This window comes from Armigeres subalbatus, chromosome 3 (genome assembly GCF_024139115.2).
Source record: "Armigeres subalbatus isolate Guangzhou_Male chromosome 3, GZ_Asu_2, whole genome shotgun sequence".
Classification (NCBI taxonomy): Eukaryota; Metazoa; Arthropoda; class Insecta; order Diptera; family Culicidae; genus Armigeres; species Armigeres subalbatus.
In genome coordinates, this window is record NC_085141.1 from 399,659,219 (window position 1) to 399,679,192 (window position 19,974).

The 19,974-nt window shown below is 40.4% G+C and overlaps 2 protein-coding genes and 1 long non-coding RNA gene across 3 annotated transcripts; all 3 read right to left on the bottom strand.

The window, feature by feature from the left end:
* Nucleotides 1-312: 312 nt before the first annotated feature.
* Nucleotides 313-1,104, bottom strand: LOC134224037 (ER membrane protein complex subunit 4). The gene is made up of 2 exons (XM_062703277.1): nucleotides 922-1,104; nucleotides 313-866 (listed from the first exon to the last, which is right to left on the bottom strand). Exons 1-2 carry the CDS (start codon nucleotides 972-974, stop codon nucleotides 407-409), a joined length of 513 nt encoding a protein of 170 aa, XP_062559261.1. The 5' UTR covers nucleotides 975-1,104; the 3' UTR covers nucleotides 313-406.
* Nucleotides 1,105-2,383: 1,279 nt separating this feature from the next.
* Nucleotides 2,384-5,002, bottom strand: LOC134224038 (uncharacterized). Its single transcript, XM_062703278.1, has 5 exons — nucleotides 4,756-5,002; nucleotides 4,565-4,695; nucleotides 3,691-4,506; nucleotides 3,303-3,635; nucleotides 2,384-2,657 (listed from the first exon to the last, which is right to left on the bottom strand). Exons 1-5 carry the CDS (start codon nucleotides 4,814-4,816, stop codon nucleotides 2,472-2,474), a joined length of 1,527 nt encoding a protein of 508 aa, XP_062559262.1. The 5' UTR covers nucleotides 4,817-5,002; the 3' UTR covers nucleotides 2,384-2,471.
* Nucleotides 5,003-5,292: 290 nt separating this feature from the next.
* LOC134224039 (uncharacterized) lies at nucleotides 5,293-19,439 on the bottom strand. The gene is made up of 3 exons (XR_009982817.1): nucleotides 19,255-19,439; nucleotides 18,904-19,158; nucleotides 5,293-5,415 (listed from the first exon to the last, which is right to left on the bottom strand). It is a non-coding gene; the product is annotated as an uncharacterized LOC134224039 (long non-coding RNA).
* Between the last annotated feature and the right edge of the window lie 535 nt (nucleotides 19,440-19,974).

The following is a 19,974-nucleotide window of genomic DNA, read 5'->3' on the forward strand; positions in this document are numbered from 1 at the left end:
AACTTTGAAGAAAACAAAGGACACGCACGATTGTGCTTTGCCTTTTTTATGTATCACATGTACAAAGGTACCTCACAAAACATCCAAATAGAAAAGCAGCTTCAGCTCATTCAATCACGTTACTCATATAATTGAGTTCCAAGGCGAACCTGAATTGCCTTTGATTCAATCCTCGTAATAAATAGTTACCCGTATCCTTATTCTAATTAACTGGATGGCCCATTCCATGAATCAAAATCTCTAAGGACTAAAGCATATAAAGAAATAAATTCAGTAACTAAGGAATGTTCTTTCGATTTAAAAACTTCCACCTAATATTTAACTAACCGTTGTTTCTATCAAAATCTTGCTTTATCAGAATTTTCAGAAATAATATATAATTTTGCTGCTTAGATAGTCTCCTATCTTACAGCAATGACATACCGCCTCCGGAGTACTCAAGACGGGCTTGTGGATCAGCGAAAGCCAACCAATCCGAGGCATGCGTCGGCAGCAGTCCCATGCTGTGGCACTTATACAAAGCCAGTCCAATGTTCACCAGATTTCCCAAAAAATACACAAACTTCTGCCCGGTGGCTTGAATCCCTTCAATCACCTTGAACGTTGCACCAGTCGAGAGGACCGCCTTGATTGGACGGATAAACATCATCACCACCATCATTATCGGGAAAATACTGATCGAATTTCCGGACATGTACATTATCAGAAGGTTCATGGGGAACTGCTTGATCGGTCCCAGCGCTATGTCCCAGGACTTTTTCAAGATCAGGTGACTTTGATCATTGTCGCGAGCCACTTCACTGTGGGTCTGTCCTGCCGAAGGGTTGAATCCCGGTGGCGATGCGATGTCTCCGCTGCTCCGAGATCTACGGCAGATACGTTTATTAGTGTTGAGCTTTGAGCAAAATTAGCCTTTCTTACCTGGTCGTAAAATCTAGCTGCCATTTGAACTTTTTGTTAACTGCTTTGGACATCCTAAAACTCACGTTCGCGCACCTCAGAAGGAATAAAAAAATCACTTATCTTCGTAGAAAAACTTATGGAATTTTGCATAAAAGTCGCACGATTTTAAATGAACAAGTTTTTTTTGATGAAATAAAATTTATGACAGCTGTGCGTTACGCACCCGCAGGGTTGGCATTTTTTGCTGGCAGTCAAGGTATACAGAATCAAGGTAATCGTCAAGAAAATGACAGTTCAAAAGTGACGTGATAGACGAATCCAAGTAAAAATAAGAAGAAGACACACGATGGTGTTAACTTTGACAGATCCTACAGCACAGCATAGGAAGATCATTTTAAAATGCTTATAATAAATTCTAGACAAATTGTAATTAAAATCTGATTGATGTACACAGCAAAAAAAGTTGTTGAATATTACATCGAAATCGCTGCAACCACCTAAGTCCATCGATTGTTTAATATTACACTGCACGATGTATACATACTATAAGATACTATAAGGTGAGAAGAAGACCAATTGCAAGCGCATTAGTGGATAATGAAAAACGAAAACAAAAATATTGGTGATTACCATGTGATTACATAAGGGTTCATTCACAAATTACATACGCTAAAATTGACCATATTCAGCTCTAACCCACCCCCTCGTAACGTTTTTGTATGGAAGGGTTCCACAATTTCCATTAGACGTTTTATTGAAATTATGCGTCCATTTTCTCAGAAGCCGGTGCGATTAGGGACCATTCACAAATTACTTAACGCTTTAGAGGGTGCATGGGAGAGTATCTGTCAGAGCGACAAAGACAAAATTTTCAAAACGACTTATCTGCTTTTGTAAACAAAGATTCGAACGTCGATTTGACGAATCTGATAGCACTCCCACGCAAACAAACACTACCAATAGGTAGGCGTTGGTTTGTATTGAAGTGCTATCGGATTCGTGAAATCGACGTTTGAATATTTGTTTACAAAAGCGGGTAAGTCGTTTTGAAAATTTTGTCTTGATTTAATATCATTTCCATATCTTATGTAATTTATGAATGAACCCATGGGTTAGTCAAGACGCGCCGCTGCGCCCACAATTGTAACTGGTTATTATTCTATATACTGCTGATCTGCAACGCAAATAGTGATGTCACGTGCAACTAAAAGAGACAAGTCAACGTTGATCTGCGCCACCTTATTAACAAACTCCATGACACGGCGATGGGCAGAGTCGGTGGAGTCACTCTGAGAGGGTCACTAATGTGGCGCATATCAGCTGATCGATTGAGCATAATAGAGCCGCAGATAGAGCTATATTCCTAAACAAACAATTCCAAAGAAAAAACAAATAGTTCAATAAAGCACGTTCAACCGGATCTCTTTAAGAAATTGGGAGATTGTGAATAAATTGTCCAACTGTTTTTAAGTGTAGAAGCGCACCAGGTGTGTAATAATTTGAGCACGAATCGCAAGATGTTTCGGGTAAGAAAGTAGAAAGTAGTAGTAGAAATCCCAGGCTTGATGTTATAAACCACTTGTTATAGTAAAATAACTACCTTCATTTGTGCCGTCGAAGTGTTTCAATAGGGTAGCAGCAGAGGGATCCAAGGCACGTTTCCCAATGTAAGCTTTTGCATCATCGCATACCGTTCTCAGTTTTTCTAATCCTTTCGGTGCGTCCTGAAACAGCGCCTCGAAATCCAAATCAATCTATGCAGGAAAAATTCAGCAACAACAAAAATATATTAGTAGAATCTATATAGATATTTAACTAGTAGCGTAGGTAGCAATGAATGAAAATGAAAAAAGGAGAAGTAATCAAGTTAATTATAGTGCGTCCATTTGAAAACCGAAGTGAGCTCTCGAGACAATTGAGTTCTTTCTTATGTCCTGATGTCGCAACTGCGTCCCGACTAGTGCGCATAATGGCGCGCGGCGGTGGCATAGATGCGCACTAGTCGCGATGCAGTTGCGACATCATAAAATAAGAGAATTCCCAAGTAACACCAAGCATTACAATATTGCACATATATCAATCACAAATCGGCATGCTAAATGCTAATTGCATTAGATCAGTTTTAACGATGCGAAGTTGCATTTATTCATCAACTGTCAGACAACGATACTCTAAATCAGCATTACAAATGCCGCGATGCATTACTGATGCTTTTTTTCAACATGTCAAAGTAATGAGCCATTAATTCGATCTTATAATTGCCCTTTTCCACTTTAAGTCAACTTTTAGGGCTGTGTTTTTTACAAGCATATATAGCTTCATGGTTACTTGGGTTGTCAATTGACACGAGAACTCAATTCAATATTCAACTGGAAGCACAATATTTAAAATCTACTCACCAACTGATATCCAAATTCTTCTTTATAGTGCGGAAATTGATCGAGAAGCTTGGACACTTGGGTTCGTTTTTGCAAAAGCGGTTGCCTATAGCAGAAAGATTGTGGCCATTTGTCCAGCACTGTGGACCACGGTTGAATATTCAAAAGCAGCCACCGAGTTCCTTCATCTGTTATTGTACCCTTGGGTTCCTCCGAAATAGGTTTGTATTTTTTGACGTGTTCTTCTTCTTTTGCGTTCTCCTTCCGCCTTTTCTGCTTCAAATTGCCGACCTTATTGGCAATTTTTCCGCCTGGGTTTCGTCGATCTCCACCTCTGGGAACGAAGTAGCTTTCCTGAAAAAATTTTTTTTTTTGGTCCGTTGTAGTTACATATTTTGAATAAAGATACCTTTTTCTCTGATTTGAACAATGTAGTGATTGCCAAGGTGTATCGCTCCAAGTCATCTGAATGTAGCGTTTTATTCAGAGATAGATGGTGTTTCGCCACAATTCCAGCCAATTGCCGCTGTTTTGATTCTGACAGCTCTCCTTGTGCCGCTCTCTGGATGATGTCCTTACCTTTCTCAGTTGACTGAAGCAAACTTTGCAGCCAGATTGTAGTGAATGATGGAATCAACGGCTGACCTGATTGAGCCTGGTGTGCAATGGATGTGCATGGCTGTGGTGGCAACGGGTTGGCATGATCTGGCTGTGCGTGGCACAGACTGGTCGCCGGAGATAGTGGCTGATGTGTATTGGGCTGGTCTGATAATGACTGGTGCGGAGTAACCTGGCGTGCCTGAGGTTGATGCGGATTGGACAAATCTGACAGCAATTGCCGGTTCGATTCGTTAACTGTAGACAGGTGTGAAACAGGGTTGGCTGGCAACTGAACCGATTCTGTCGCATCTGCTACACCATTCCTCACATGAGTTGTATTTGACACTACTTCATTCGAAAAACATTGGCCTTCAGTGGCTGCTTCTTCCTCGACTTCTACTGAAGAAGATTCTCCTGGTACTACACTCGCTTTTCGGAGTTCACCTCCCTTCGTATTAGGCAGCCGTTTGGGGTGAAAGTTGGCAGCGCATGATTCTGATTTGAAATTCTGGAGTGGTACCTCCGCCTGTGCAGCCAGTACCTCTGGCGGCACTCCCACTGGAATTTCCACTTTAACGCAGCCGGGTGCTGCCTCCTTTTTGAGTAAACGCAAAATTTGTGCTTTCTGTAAAAAAAAGTTCTTTGATGATTTGGACAACCGTTGAATAATGATTAAAACATACGTTACGTTTCCTCCAAGAGTCGATTATTGCATATAGTTGATCATAACACCAACTTACACCTGTCGGTTCCAAGAACTGTTCGAGTTCTTGAATGGAGATGGACAACAACTCGAAAATTCCTATATCACAAACTATAACAATAACAATCAATTAAATAATTTTCAATAATAGGTTGAATTATTTATTCTTACCCTGAAAAATCTCCCACAGATCACCAGGAAGGTCCAAGTCGCCGAGAATCTGTTCAGCCATATTGGTTTTGTTACTGTTATTTTTCACACATGATAATCACGTATTTTTTTTAACTTTCGTGATACGTGCAATTTCACGTAGTTTGAAATTGACGTTTAGGTAGGTTGCATTGGAACATCAAATAGAGGGCATATGGTGTTCTATAATCAACATCTGACACATGTACACTGGACGAATTCATATAGTTTTCCATTTTAAGTGCACATTCACGTACATTTAACATTAGATTATTTTTGAGTGTACTCAAGAGCTTGCTGTGTAATAAGTAGGAGCGATGTAATTTTTACCGATGTAATCAAAAAGACGACGTAACCATAGCGATGTAAAAGAAAGGGATGTAATACAGTCCGATAAGCATGGTAAAATATGTTGAAATACAGTTATTTTCGAGGAGGTGCGATTGTTTTGATGATTAAATTAGTATTTTGAGATTTTTTTGATCATAACTTTATTAATTACTATTGAATTTGCGGATGTTCTGGATCTATTTTTGTAAGAAATAACATGGCGATAGGTGAGCAGCTACTTGAAACTCGCAGGCCAGGTCCAGACGAGTTATATCCGAGCGGCGCAACGATGGTCTTGAAAGAATTTAGATGCTGAAAAACGCAAAAAAAAATTAATAATAAAAACAGGTGCGGATCGATGATATTTATTTCATTGCCGATTGAGGCTACAAACTTCCACTCGATAAAGACTATTCTTACTCGATAAGGATAGTTTTTATTCTCCAATAAGCGTTCCTTCTGAAAATGCTCCAGAAATTTCTCAAGAATTTCTTTAAGAGTCCCACTGCAATTTCTCCAGTTCCCACTGGAATTGCTCCAGCAGTTCTTGTAGAATTCCTCCAGGAGTTGCTTCTGGCATTGATCCAGGAGTTCCTATCGAAATCGGCCTAGGAATTTTCAATGGAATTGCTCCAGGAGTTTCTCTTGGAATTACTTCAGCAGTTCTCTTAGAAATCCTACCGAAGGTTCCCTTGGAATAGCTCCAGTATTTCCCACTAGAATTGATCCAGGAATTCTCACTAGATTACTCCAGGAGTTTACACTGGAATTGCTTCAGCAGTTCCTTAAGAATTCCTCCAGAAGTTCCTTTTGCAAAAGCTACAGGAGCTCCCACTGGAATTGCTTCCGCAGTTCTCTTGAAATTTCTCCGGAAGATCCCGTTGGAATTGCTCCAGGAGTTCCCATTTAAATTGCTTAAGTAGTTCTCTTGAAATTGCTCCAGGAGATTCTCTTGGAATTGCTTTAACAGTTCTTCAAGAATTCCTTCAGCAGCTCCCGACAAACAATCTAGTTTTTAAGCCGAAGAAGACTATTTTTGGTCATACAAGTGCTTAACCCAGCTCCAATGTTTGCTCCAGAAGCTCATATTGGAATTGCTCCAGGAGTTCCCACTGGAATTGCTTCAGCAGTTCTTGTAGAATTCCTCCAGGAGTTGTTTCTACAAATAGCTCTAGAAGCTTCCACTGGAATTGCTCCAGGAGTTCCTCTTGGAATTGCTCGAGGAGCTCCCATTGGAATTGCTTCCGCAGTTCACTTGGAATCTCTTTGGAATCGATCCTGAAGTTCCGCTAATGTTTTTCTCTTCATTCTCATCCAGGAGATTATCTTGGAATTGCTTGAACAGTTCTTCAAGAATTCCTCTAGCATCTCCCACTATAAGTTCTCCAGAAGTTTCTATTGGAATTGCTCCAGGGGCTCTCACTGGAATGGTTCCAGGGGTTCCCACTGGTGCTTTAGCAGTTTTTGTAGAATTGCTCCAGGAGTTCCTATCGAAATTTTTCAGGTGAGGCCCTTGGAAATGCTTCAGGAGTTCTCACCGGAATTCATCCAGGAGTTCCCACTGGATTGCTCCAGGAGTTTCTCCTGGAATTACTTCAGCAATTTTATTAGAATTCCTCCAGGAGATCTCCTTAGAATTGATCCAGGAGTTCCCACTGGTTCAAGAGGTTCTTCCTAGAATTTCCCCAATGTTCATACTGCAATTCCCACTGGTCCTCACAGTGGAATTGCTCCTTGAGTTTCTACTGGAACTGGTTCAGCAGTTCTTGTAGAATTCCTCCAGATGTTCCTCCTAGAATAGCTCCAGAAGCTCCTATCGAAATCGCTCTAGTAGTTTCCACTGGAATTGCTTCAGCAGTTCTTTTAGAATTTCTCCAAGAGTTCCGCTTCGGAATTGTCTTAGGAGTTTCCACTGCAATTGCTCCAGAAGTTCCCACTGGAGTTGCTTCAACAGTTCTTTTTGAATTCATCTTTGAGTTCCTCTTGAAATTGCTCCAGGACCTCTCACTGCAATTGCTTCAAAAATTCTCAATGGAATCGCTTCAGCAGTTCTTTTAGAAGTCCTTCAGTGGTGTTTATTGGAATTGCTCCAGGAGTTCCATTTAGGATTGCTCCAGAAGTTCTCACTGAAATTACTGCATGAGCTCCCATTGGAATTGATCTAGGAGCTCTCACTGGAATTCCTCCAGGAGTTTCTACTGAAATCGCTCTAGGAGTGTCCACTGGAATTGCTTCAGGAACTTTTCTGAATTCCTCCAGGAGTTCCCCTTTGGAGTTACTCCAGGAGCACTCACAGGTTTTGATCCAGTAGCTCCCACTGGAATTTACACTGGAATTGCTTCAGAAGCTTGTTCAGAAGTTCTTTTAGAATTTCTCCAGGAGTTCCTCTTGGAAAAGCTACATGAGTTCCCACTGAAATTGATCCAGGAGCTCCTCTTGAAATTGCTTCCGCAGTTCTCTTGAAATTGCTTCAGCAGTTCTTGTAGAATTGCTCCAGGAGTTCCTGCCGAAATCGCTCTAGGAGTGTCCACTGGAATTGCTCCAGGAGTTCTACTATTTCCCAAATTTGAATTAAGCTCTAAATACTGAACAATTGCACAACTGAAATTATCGCTTATCAGTACCCCTCGCCGATGATTTGAGGCACAAAGGTACCGAATTTCGCAAAACCCAACTGACAAAAGTTTTGAATTTTTCCAACGATCATTTTGATGTAATAAAATGTATATGTCACCGCAATAAATTTTGCAGGAAGCTCTTTTTACTTCAACCAAGTTTTTTAAATTCCATACAAAAGTTACCATTTCGGGAGAGCAGCCAACAGCATATTTTCTTGTGGCGCACGACAGGAAAGGAGCGATGAGAGCGATAGAAAGTCCGTCTACTTTGTATCTAGCGTGACACTAGAAAAAAGCGTATTCCTATATGTGAACACGAAGATATCAAATATAGGAATGAGATGAGATAAACAATTGAAAATAAATAAGACAAAAAAGACAAATCAAACAAATAAGCCAAATTAAACAAATAAGACCAATAAAACAAATAAAGCAAATAAGACAAATAAGACAAATAGGACAAATAAGACAAATTCTTTCGGAAGTTCCTCCAGGAGTTCCTTCGAAAGTTTCTCCTGGAATTCCTAAGGAAGTTCCTCCAGGAATTCCCAAAGAAGTTCCTCCAGCAATTCATTCGGAAGTTCTTCCAGGAATTCCTAAGAAAGTCCTCCAGGAATTCCTTCGGAATGTTCTTCCAGGAATTCCTCCGGAAGTTCCTCCAGGAATTCATTCGGAAGTTCTTCCAGGAATTCCTTCGGAAGTTCATCCAGGAATTCCTTCGGAAGTTCCTTCAGGAATTCCTTCGGAAGTTCCTTCAGGAATTCCTTCGGAAGTTCCTCCAGGAATTCTTTCGGAAGTTCCTCCAGTAATTCCTTCGGAAGTTCCTCCAGGAATTCCTTCGGAAGATCCTCCAGGAATTCCTTCGAAAGTTCCTCCAGGAATTCCTTCGGAAGTTCCTCCAGAAATTCCTTCGGAAGTTCTTCCAGAAATTCCTTTGGTAGTTCTTCCAGGAATAACTTCGGAAAATCCTCCAGGCATTCTTTCGGAAGTTCCTCCAGGGATTCCTTCGGAAGTTCCTCCAGGGATTCCTTCGAAAGTTCTTCCAGGAATTCCTTCAGAAGTTCTTCCAGGAATTCCTTCTGAAGCTCTTCCAGGGATTCCTTCGGAAGTTCCTCCAGGAATTCCTTCGGAAGTTCCTCCAGGAATTCCTTCGGAAGTTTCTCCAGGAATTCCTTCGGAACTTCCTCCGAAGTTTCTCCGGAATTCCTCCGGGAATTCCTTCGGAAGTTCCTCCGGAAGTTTCTCCGGGAATTCCTCCGAGAATTCCTCCGGAAGTTCCTCCGGGAATTCCTCCGGAAGTTCCTCCGGGAATTCCTCCGGAAGTTCCTCCGGGAATTCCTCCGGGAATCCCTCCGGAAGTTCCTCCGGGAATTCCTCCGGAAGTTCCTCCGGGAATTCCTCCGGAAGTTCCTCCGGGAATTCCTCCGGAAGTTCCTCCGGGAATTCCTCCGGAAGTTCCTCCGGGAATTCCTCCGGAAGTTCCTCCGGGAATTCCTCCGGAAGTTCCTCCGGGAATTCCTCCGGAAGTTCCTCCGGAAGTTCCTCCGGAAGTTCCTCCGGGAATTCCTCCGGAAGTTCCTCCGGGAATTCCTCCGGGAATTCCTCCGGAAGTTCCTCCGGGAATTCCTCCGGAAGTTCCTCCGGGAATTCCTCCGGAAGTTCCTCCGGGAGTTCCTCCGGAAGTTCCTCCGGGAATTCCTCCGGAAGTTCCTCCGGGAATTCCTCCGGAAGTTCCTCCGGGAATTCCTCCGGAAGTTCCTCCGGGAATTCCTCCGGAAGTTCCTCCGGAAGTTCATTCCTCCGGAAGTTCCTCCGAGAATTTCTCGGAAGTTCTTCCAGGAATTCCTTCGGAAGTTTCTCCAGGAATTCCATCATAAGTTCCTCCAGGAATTCCATCATAAGTTCCTCCAGGAATTCCTTCGGAAGTTCCTCCAGAAATTCCTTCGGAAGTTCCTCCAGAAATTCCTTCGGAAGTTCCTCCAGAAATTCCTCCGGAAGTTCCTCCGGGAATTCCTCCGGAAGTTCCTCCGGGAATTCCTCCGGAAGTTCCTCCGGGAATTCCTCCGGAAGTTCCTCCGGGAATTCCTCCGGAAGGAGGAAGGAACTTCCGGAGGAATTCTCGAAGGAACTTCCGGATGAATTCCCGAAGGAACTTCCGGAGGAATTCGGAGGAATTTGCTCCTGGAGTTCCTCCTGGAATTGCTTCAGGGGTTTTCTTAGAATTCCTCCAGGAGATCCCCTAAGAATTGATCCAGGAGTTCCCACTGGTTCAAGAGGTTCATCTTGGAATTGCTCCATGAGTGGAATTGCTCCATGAGTGGAATTGCTCCATGAGCTCCTACTGGAACTGTTTCAGCAGTTCTTATAGAATTCCTCCAGATGTTCCTCCTAGCATACCCAAGCAACCAAAAGTACGGATAAGATGGGATGTATTGGCTTATTCAGCTTGCATTTTAAGTAATTTTTTGTATGGCTGGAGCGCAAAAGTGAACTTTGAAGTTCTGTTAAGGTGTTTGGAACTCGAAGTGAACCAAGAGTGAACTTATCGGTTAGGAACAAATTTAAGTAAAATGTGAACTTTTGGTTGCTTGGGTAGCTACAGGAGCTCCTTCGAAATCGCTCAAGGAGTTTGTTTACAATTTCTCCAAGAGTTCCCCTTTGCGATTGCTCCAGGAGTTCCCACTTCATTTGCTTCAGGAGTTCCCACTGGAACTGTTTCAGCAGTTCTTATAGAATTCCTCCTAGCATATCTACAGGAGCTCCTATCGAAATCGCTCAGGGAGTTTCCATTGGAATTGCTTCAGCAGTTTGTTTAGAATTTCTCCAAGAGTTCCCCTTTGCGATTGCTCCAGGAGTTCCCACTTCATTTGCTTCAGGAGTCCCCACTGGAGTTGCTTCAACAGTTCTCGCTTAACTTTTCAAAAGGACCTAAGTAACATTTTATTCATGAATTAATTTGAATAGCGCAATCAACAGAACAGCATGAAAGCTATTGATTGCAGTATTCAAATTAAATCATGAAAAAAATGTTACTTAGGTCCGTTTGAAAAGTTAAGCGAGAGTTCTTTTTGAAATCCTCTTGAAGTTCCTCTTGGAATAACTCCAGAATTTTTCATTGCTATTGCTTCAAAATTTCCCACTGGAATGGCTTCAGCAATTCTTTTAGAATTCCTCCAGGAGTGTCCCTTGGAATTGCTCCAGGAGTTCCATTTAGGATTGCTCCAGAAGTTCTCACTGAAATTACTGCAGGAGCTCCCGTTGGAATTGATCTAGGAGCTCTCACTGGAATTCCTCCAGGAGTTCCTATCGAAATCGCTCTTGGAATTTGGAATTGCTTCAGGATTTTTTTGAATTCCTACAGGAGTTCCCTTTTGGAGTTGCTTCAGGAGCTCTCACTACATAAGTAGTTCTCTTGGAATTCCTGAAGGAGTTCCTCTTGAATTGGCTTCAACAGTTCTTCAAGAATTCCTTCAGCAGTTCCCACTGTAATTGATCTACACAGAAAGAAAATTCATTATTGAAATTAAAAAAACCATTGGTAATAATAAAAAGTTGCGTTGGTTCTTTTTCGTAGAGAGTTGCAAATGTTCAGAATAAAAGTACGTTGACTTTTGCAACCGCTATGTTTCGAAAGTTGCATTTCATTCTAAAATTAAAAGTTTGAACTTTTAAAACAAAATTGAAGAACTGTCAAAAAGAAATTATCAAATCGTCAATAAAAGAGTGGAATAGATTTATAAAAGAAAGACAGTTTCATCCGCCAAAAAAGGAGACTCCCACCCACCCCTTACCCATTCACATTTTCTTTCGTATTTTTACTACATAATAATAATAGATTTTGTTTATTTTATTTCATAGTTTAAATCAACATGTAGGCTCCAAAAAATCTGCAAAGTCGCTTGTTGGGTGTGCATTGCATAAGATGTTTTGCCGTTTGGTTTAACAATTTGAGGAAGAAACTGTAAAAATAAAGAAATTTTCGCATTCTATTAAATCTTGCATTCCGTAAAATTACGTCAAGGACACTGCGCAATACAACAAAACTTCCGACGGAAACGGCGAGATTGGACAGATACATTTTCAGTCAAATCCTACTGCTTCCATATCCGTTTCGTTCCATTGCGTTAGTGGGTTAGGTATTTTTGTCTGACATTTTCATGCTGTTACACAATAATATTATGACCTACCTTTCCAATTCCGTGGGTTATTCACTGCTCCTAGCACCGCTTTTCCCTCGGCTTTTCCGGAACTCATGATTGAGGAGATAATTAAAAGTTTACCGCGACTTGGAGCTGTTGTCGCCGTTCGCAGTCAAGAAGTTTCGCGACGAATAGAGGCGAAAACCTGGGACGCAAAAACGACGATGCACACGGAGAGATAGATACTGCGGGAGTTTTTCTAAAAATTAATGGACAAAACATAATTTTATTCACAATGGGAAAAAAAGTTTTATAATTAACACATGTTATTGTCCTAAATGTTGTACGAAAGTAATAGTCATATAAAAAATAGACAAATTCAACCAATAACATAGATGACAATCTAAATAAATATATGTACATCTCGATAAATTTTATAATTATTACCATCTGATAGTCCATAGTGGAACTAGGTAAACAGAAGTAAACGATGTTCTCGATGTTCGCTCTTCCTGTTCTCCCTCGAAATTCAGAAATTTTGACAGATCTACAATTTTCTAGTTGAATGGATGAACTTTTATTTTTACAATGGGAACAGAAAAGAAAAACTTTAAAAATAAGAAAATTACTTTGAAATGGATCAATTTCATTTTCATTTCTGAAAATACGGAGCACTTTTCAAATGTAAAGTGCATAATATTCTGTGGAACAATGTTTGTTTTTTGTGTGTAGGAGTTCCCAGTTTTCTCAGAATTCCTCCAGGAGCTCCCCTTGGAATTTCTCCAGGAGTTCGCACTGGTTCAAGAGATTCCTCTTGGAATTGTTCCAGGAGTTCACACTGCAATTGCTCCATGAGTTCCTACTGGAACTGCTTCAGCAGTTCTTGTAGAATACCTCCAGGAGTTCCTCCTAGAATAGCTCCAGGAGCTCCTATCGAAATCGCTCTAAGAGTTTTCACTGGATTTGCTTCAGCAGTTCTTTTAGAATTTCTCCAGTAGTTTCCCTTGGAATTCCTCCAGGAGTTCCCTTGGATTTGCTCCAGGAGCTCTCACTGGATTTGTTCCAGAAGCTCTCACTGGAATTACATAAGTAGTTCTCTTGGAATTCCTCTGGGATTTATTCTTGGAATTGCTTCAACAGTTCATCAAGAATTCCTCCAGCAGTTCCCTCTGGAGTTGCTCCAGAAGTTCATATTGGAATTGATCCAGGAGTTTCCAATGGAGCTTAAGCAGTTTTCTTAGAATTCCTCCAGATCTCTCATGTGAATTGCTACAGGTGTTCTCGCTGGAATTACTTCAGCAGCTATCATGGAATTCCTAGGAGATCCCTTTGGAATTACTAACGGAGTCCTTCTGAAATTGCACCAGGAGTTCCTATCGAAATCGCTCTAGGAGTTCCTACTGAAAGTTCTTCAGCAGTTTTCTTAGAATTTCTCCAGGAGATCCCCTTGGAATTGGTCCAGGAGTTCTCACTAATTCAAGAGGCTCCTTTTGGAATTGCTCCCTCCCTCTTCTATCGAAATCGCTCTAGGAGTTTGCTGGCATTGCTTCAGCAATTCTTCTAAAATTTCTCCAGGACTCCCCCTTGGAATTGCTCCGGAGTTCCCACTGCAATTGCTCCATGAGTTCCTCTTGGGATTGCTTCAACAGTTCTTTTAGAAATCCTCCAGAACTTTCCTTTGGATTTGCTCTAGAAGCTATCATTGGAAATTGCTCCATTGGTTCCCATCGGAACTACTTCAGCAGTTCTTGTAGAGTTCCTCCAGAAGTTCCTATCAAAATCACTCTAGGAGATTCTACAAGAATTGCTTTATCAGTTCGTTTAGAATTCCTTCAGGTGTTCCACTTGGAATTGTTCCTTCCCTTGGAATTGCTCCAGGAGTTCTCACTGGAACAGCTGATCTCTTGGAATTCCTCCAGGAGATCCCTCTCCAGAAGTTCTTCTTGGGCATTGATTCAACCGTTCTTTTTGAATTCCTCCATTCCTCCCTTTGGAATTGCTCCAGGAGCTCTCAACGGAATTACTCCAGGAGTTCCTTCTAAAATTGCTGAAATCGCTCTAGGAGTTCCTAATGGAGTTGCTTCGGTGGTGCTTTTAAAATTTCTCCAGTAGTTTCATTTGGAATTACTTTAAGAGTTCCCACTGGACTTGCTTCAGCAGTTATTTTGGATTTTTTCCAGGTGTTCCCCTTAAAATTGCTCCAGTACCTCTCACAGAAATTTACCCAGAAGTTCCCAGTCCCATCTTTCCGCTGAGAATCATTCCGGGATTCCATAGAGAATTTTTCCGAAATTCCGCTGGGAATCATTCCGGAATTATGCTGGGAGTTGTAGTGAGATTTCGCTGGAAATCATTAAGGAATCCTTCCGGAATTCTTCCTGGACTCCAGGAAACCCTTCTGGAATTCTGCTGAGATGCTATCCACGTTTTCGCACAGAATTCTTTCGAAATTCCGCAGAAAACCCTTCCGGAATTTCGCTGGGAAGATTTCCTGCCCGCATAATAAAAAACAACATGTTATATGGTCAGAATCATTATTACGATGTAAGATATAGCTTCACAGTTTACGTTGCGGTTATCGAATACTTTTCGATCGATTCAACCATAACTGCTCGACATCATCACTAAATGTCAACATATAACATGCTGTCTCTTAAATGTTCTTTATTTCCTGCATTATATGTCAACATTTTATCATACTGTTGAGCGAAAATTTTGCACGCGAAAACAGACGATTTTTTATGGTGACATAACTTAACAACCCATTAAACATATTGTTATTTGTCAAATAACCGTACCACAAACTGTTAAAACTTTATATGAGATTGTTCATTTACAGTTGTCAACAGTAAAGGATACTGTTGTCGACCGCACGGGAAAATATCCATGTACAGTTTGTAATTATGCGGGTGGATTCCGTTGGGATTCCGCTGGAAATCCTTCTGGGCTTCCGTTGGGATTTTTTTTCAGTATTCTGGGCATAATTCCGTGTCCTCGCTGAGAATCCTGCCGGGAATCTGCTGATTTTTTCGGTATTCTACTGGGAATCGCTCCGGGACTTCGGAATTCTGCTGAAAATCCTTCCGATGTTTCGCTGGAAATCCTTTCCAAATTTCGCAGAATCCTTTTAGAATACCCTGGGATTCCTTCCGGGACTCCACACATTCCTGTAGTTCGCAGAGATTCATTCCAGGAACAGCCCCGAATCAGTTCGTTATCATGACAGCTTGCGAAAAAATCTTTCACGGTATGATACATATTGTAGATGTATACAGGGTTGATAAGTGAAAGATTTATTCATTATCTTTTGGATTCAATCCCTGATTTCGATTTGATGAGAATCCGCAAATTATTTAATCGAAAATCCTTAAAGAAATCCGATGGGACTCTTTGAAGCACTCCGGTATGACTGAAACTTCCAAATGATTTCAATGGGAATCCGCACATAATTTCACTGAGAATCATAAAAATAATTAATCGACAATCCATAAAGCACTTTATTACCCGAGCAGGTACGACGACCTCTATAACAGAAGTTGGTAGGAACTTGGCTTGCATAAGGTAAAAACAAAAAATAACAAAAATGAATGCAAATGAATAACAAATACTATGCTCAAATATTTGAATACCACACGAATAATAATTTGTTATGCGTTCGGTATTGTAATAAGTGAATGAGTTAGGCTTGAATTAGTTTGCATATTATTTTTAGATATTATTTGTTTCAGCACATAAACAGTTATGCACACCTAGTTCATACCAGTGTAAGGTATCAATAACAGGGTGGAGTATAATAGATTTATTTACTCCTGCTCGGATTTGAATCCCCTAACGATTCCATTGGGATATGCTGAATCATTCCGACAACAATCTCCAAATAATTTCAATTGAAGTATCCAAACGATTGCAATGGGAATCTCCAAATGATTTGGTTGAGAATCATAAAAGAAATCCATTGAGAATCCTTAAAGCACTTGGTTTTGAACTATGAACGATTCCATTGGATTTTCCTGAAATACTCCGACATCTATCCCCAAACGATTCCATCGGGATTTTCTGAAACATTTCGACATGAATCCTCAAAGTAAACCAATGGAATCTCCTGAAGGATTCCGACATGAATCCCCAAACGACGTCAATGGGAATCCCCTAATAATTCCATTGAGAATCCTCAAAGAAAACCATTAGAAATCCCTAAAGCATTCCGTTAGAAATCCACAAACGATTTCATTGGGATTTACTAAAAAAAATGCGACATAAATCCTCAAACGATTCCCCAAATTATTCCATTGAGAATATTCGAAGGAATCCATTGAGAATCCCTAAAGCACTCCGTTATGAATTCCCAAACGATTCAATTTTGATTTCCTAAAATAATCCGACATGAATCCCATTGGGATTACATGAAGCATTCCGACATGAATACGCAAACGATTTCCAGAAGAACACCGACAAAAATCCTCAAACGATTTCAATGAGAAACCCCAAACGATTCCATTGGAAATTCCTGAATGATTCCGACATGAATCCCCAAACGATTTCAATTGAAATCTCTAAACGATTACAATGGGAATCCCTAAAACATTCCACTGAGAATCTTCGAAGGAATGTATTGGGAATCCCTAAAGAACTCCGTTATGAATCCCCAAATGATTTCAATTGAAATCTCCAAACGATTGCAATGGGAATCCTCAAAATATTCCGCCGAGAATCTTCAAAGAAATCCATTGGGTATCCTTAAAGCACTCCGTTTTGAATTTCTAAACGATTCCATTGGGATTTCCTTAAGGATTTCAACGTGAATCTCCAAACGATTTCAATTGAAATCTCCAATCCAATCCAATTGAAATCTCCAATCTCCAGAGCTAACAAGTTTTACATTGACTCTATTGACTCTAACAGCCCTATGTAGCCGAATAGGCAAAATATAGTGCTATGTATAGTAGGGTGGTTCAAAAAATCGATTTTGCTCCACGGTGCTCATCTGATTCTTTACCATGTTCTGAGTGTCCTCTGAAAATTTGAGCTCATTTGGATTAAAACTGATTTAGCACAAGCCGTTTCAAGTTTGCATGCAAATTAGTATGGGGAAATTTCTTTTTTCATTATACTGTTAATGACGCTTCCCCATCAAGCGCATGTTAAAAAAAAACCTACGTAGCTAAAAGGAATACTCAACTGCTTTCACTCAGTGAAAACCGCATCTCAATTAATCGTTCCAATAATTAGTAATCGAATTTAATCTATATCGTGGTTTTCTGGAGTTAATTGCATAACTCCTCAACAGGCAACATTGCTGCTCGTGGCGCGAAAGATAGCACACACAAATTCAGGCTACTATGTTGCACTGCACATTTCAGTGATGCCCTCGAAGAAGTTTAACGATCATGACTAAAGATTCGCAACCTGTCTTAAAATCGATTACTAATTATTAGGACGATCAATCAACATGCGGTTTTCGTTGGGTGAAAGCTGTTGAGTATCCCTTTTAGCTATATAGGTTTTCTTTTAACCTGCGCCTAATGGGGAAACGTCATTAACAGTATAATGAAAAAAATAATTTCCCCATACTAATTTGCATGCAAACTTGAAACGGCTTGTGCTAAATCAGTTTTAATCCAAATGAGCTCAAATTTTCAGAGGACACTCAGAACATGGTAAAGAATCAAATGAGCACTGTGGAGCAAAATCGACTTTTTGAACCACCCTAATGTATAGGTTACCTGAGTATGACAATCCTCAGATGATTTCATTGAAAATCCTCAAAGGAATCCATTGGGAATCCCTAAAGCACTCCGTTATGAATCCCCAAATTTCATTCAATTGGGATTTCTTCACTCCAAATAATCTAAACGATGTTTCCACCTGAATTTTCAGGTACATTTTACGTGCACACGTAGCTGCAAATGCTTCAGAAAATTCAGGTGAAACTTACGTGTCCCGTGAATTCTATCCAAAACTCAGGTAGAACTTACCTGATTTTCACGTAGAATGAGAATTCTATCAAAAAATCAGGTAAAAGTTACGTGAATTTCAGGTGGAAAAAAATCTACGTGCTTTTTCAGGTGGAAACAACGTGCAGATTTTTTTGGGTGTTGAAGGATTTTAATTGAAATCTGCTTCAATGGGAATCCGCAAAGGAATCCCTAATGCACTACGTTAAAAATCAATCTGGATAAGCTGAAACATTCCGTTGAATTCCCAAACATTCCGACATAAATACTCAAACGATTTGCAGATGGATTCCTACATGAATCCCCAATTGAAATATTCAAACGATTATAATGGGAATCCCCAAATCATTCCACTGAGAATCTTCAAAGGAATCCATTGGGAATCCGTAAAGCACTCCGTTATGAATCCCCAAACGATTTCATTTGGATTTAACCTTTCGGGACTCGCACCGTTGTAAAAAGTACAACACATTCGAAAAAAGCTCGCTTGTCGTTCACAAGAGGGGCGGGACTGCATGGGTGATCCAGAAGCATGCGAGTCCCGGAAGGTTAAAAAAAACATTTCGACATCGAACGACGTCAATGGGAATCCTCGAAAGATTCCATTGAGAATTCTCAAAGAAATCCCAAAAGCACTGTGAAGCCCACATAGATTCGCCGAATGATTTTATTTAGAATCTTCGGAAAATCGCTAGGTCGGTTTATTTATATTCCATTAGAGTCCCCAAGTCCCTGTAAAATTGATTTATGAATCTCTTTTGGAATATTTCAAGAATTCCTTTCGCAGCCCTATTTTATTTGGTATCCCAAAGGAATTCACAAGATACTTCTTTCGGACTGTACAACGGTTTCCTTTCAGAACACAATTCAACTTTTGTAATATTTTTTTTACAGACTGCAGATTGTAAATATGTAGAATCTTCTTCTAAGCAATTGATGCGGCGGAACGGCGACGGAAACGGCAAGATTTGACAGTAAGCCCATATATTTTCTGTAAAATTTGTCGTTTAAGTTGCCGTTCCACTGACAAGCTTTAGGACAACAAGAAACAATATTGCACTCTGGTACCACCCATAAGCGAATACTCACGTTAAGTTCATTTTATGTTCCGACGAAGCAAATTTGGGTATTCCGCTGAAATACCAACCAGTATCGTTCTGCTATTCATCAGCTAGCATGCAAATCATCCAGCTTGGGAAGTCTGTCAACCGGTCGTGGAAGTTTTGCCGTACATATTCTCCATTTGCTTCGTGCGAAACGCACGGATCCGACATTGTTTTGCCTAGGGTCCACCGTGAGTCTTCCGCTGCTTCTTCGACAGTAGGTGCATCGATATATGAAAACCTTAGACAAAAAAAAAACAGGTTAGAAAATTTCTGCCGTATAGCGTCATTGAAAGTATTTAATTTTAATCAATTTTACATATTTTATTGAACTTACCTTTGCTGGCGATGTTCCGTGGATGTGGATGATGTCGTGGTGGATGGTCACTTTATAAATTACTTTGCATTTTCGCGGAAATCGCGGAAAAACATCCAAAAAATCGGGCTAATCTTCGTCCGATGAAGTCTGTACCGAACGACGACGACCGGCCGACTTAAGTGAAATGAAAACTGAGACAGTGTTGCTAGATTCAAAATTGCATATTTTTAGAATGTGATATTCCATCTAACTTGTGTAATACTACACAAATGCATTAGAACCACTTGGTTGCATCTGTTTATATGTAATATCCTATTTCTAAATATTTTAATATTACACTAAATTAACGTACAGCCAACCGATAGGTTTTGGTAGCAACCCTATAACCAGAGACCGGCGGAGTGAAAAACCGTCGGAATGGCAACGTATGAAAATGCATGAAATCGCGAAAATGATAATGGCAGCACTTGAACTTTTTGCTTGCTTCTTATGGGTGCAAAAAGTAAACAAGTCGAAATGGAACCGCTTTTGACGGTTCGATTGGAAACAAGATGGCGTCTTTGCCGATCTCTTATTCTAGTATTTCTAGGTTTTGGGTTTGTGTAATTTAAGGGCGATGTGAAAATACATACAAAATGATGCTATATTACATCTTTTATTAGCGTTTACATTGATTTTTCGGTACATCGCGCAAATTACGTCGATGCAATTTACAATTATTTTTGCTGTGTATACGAT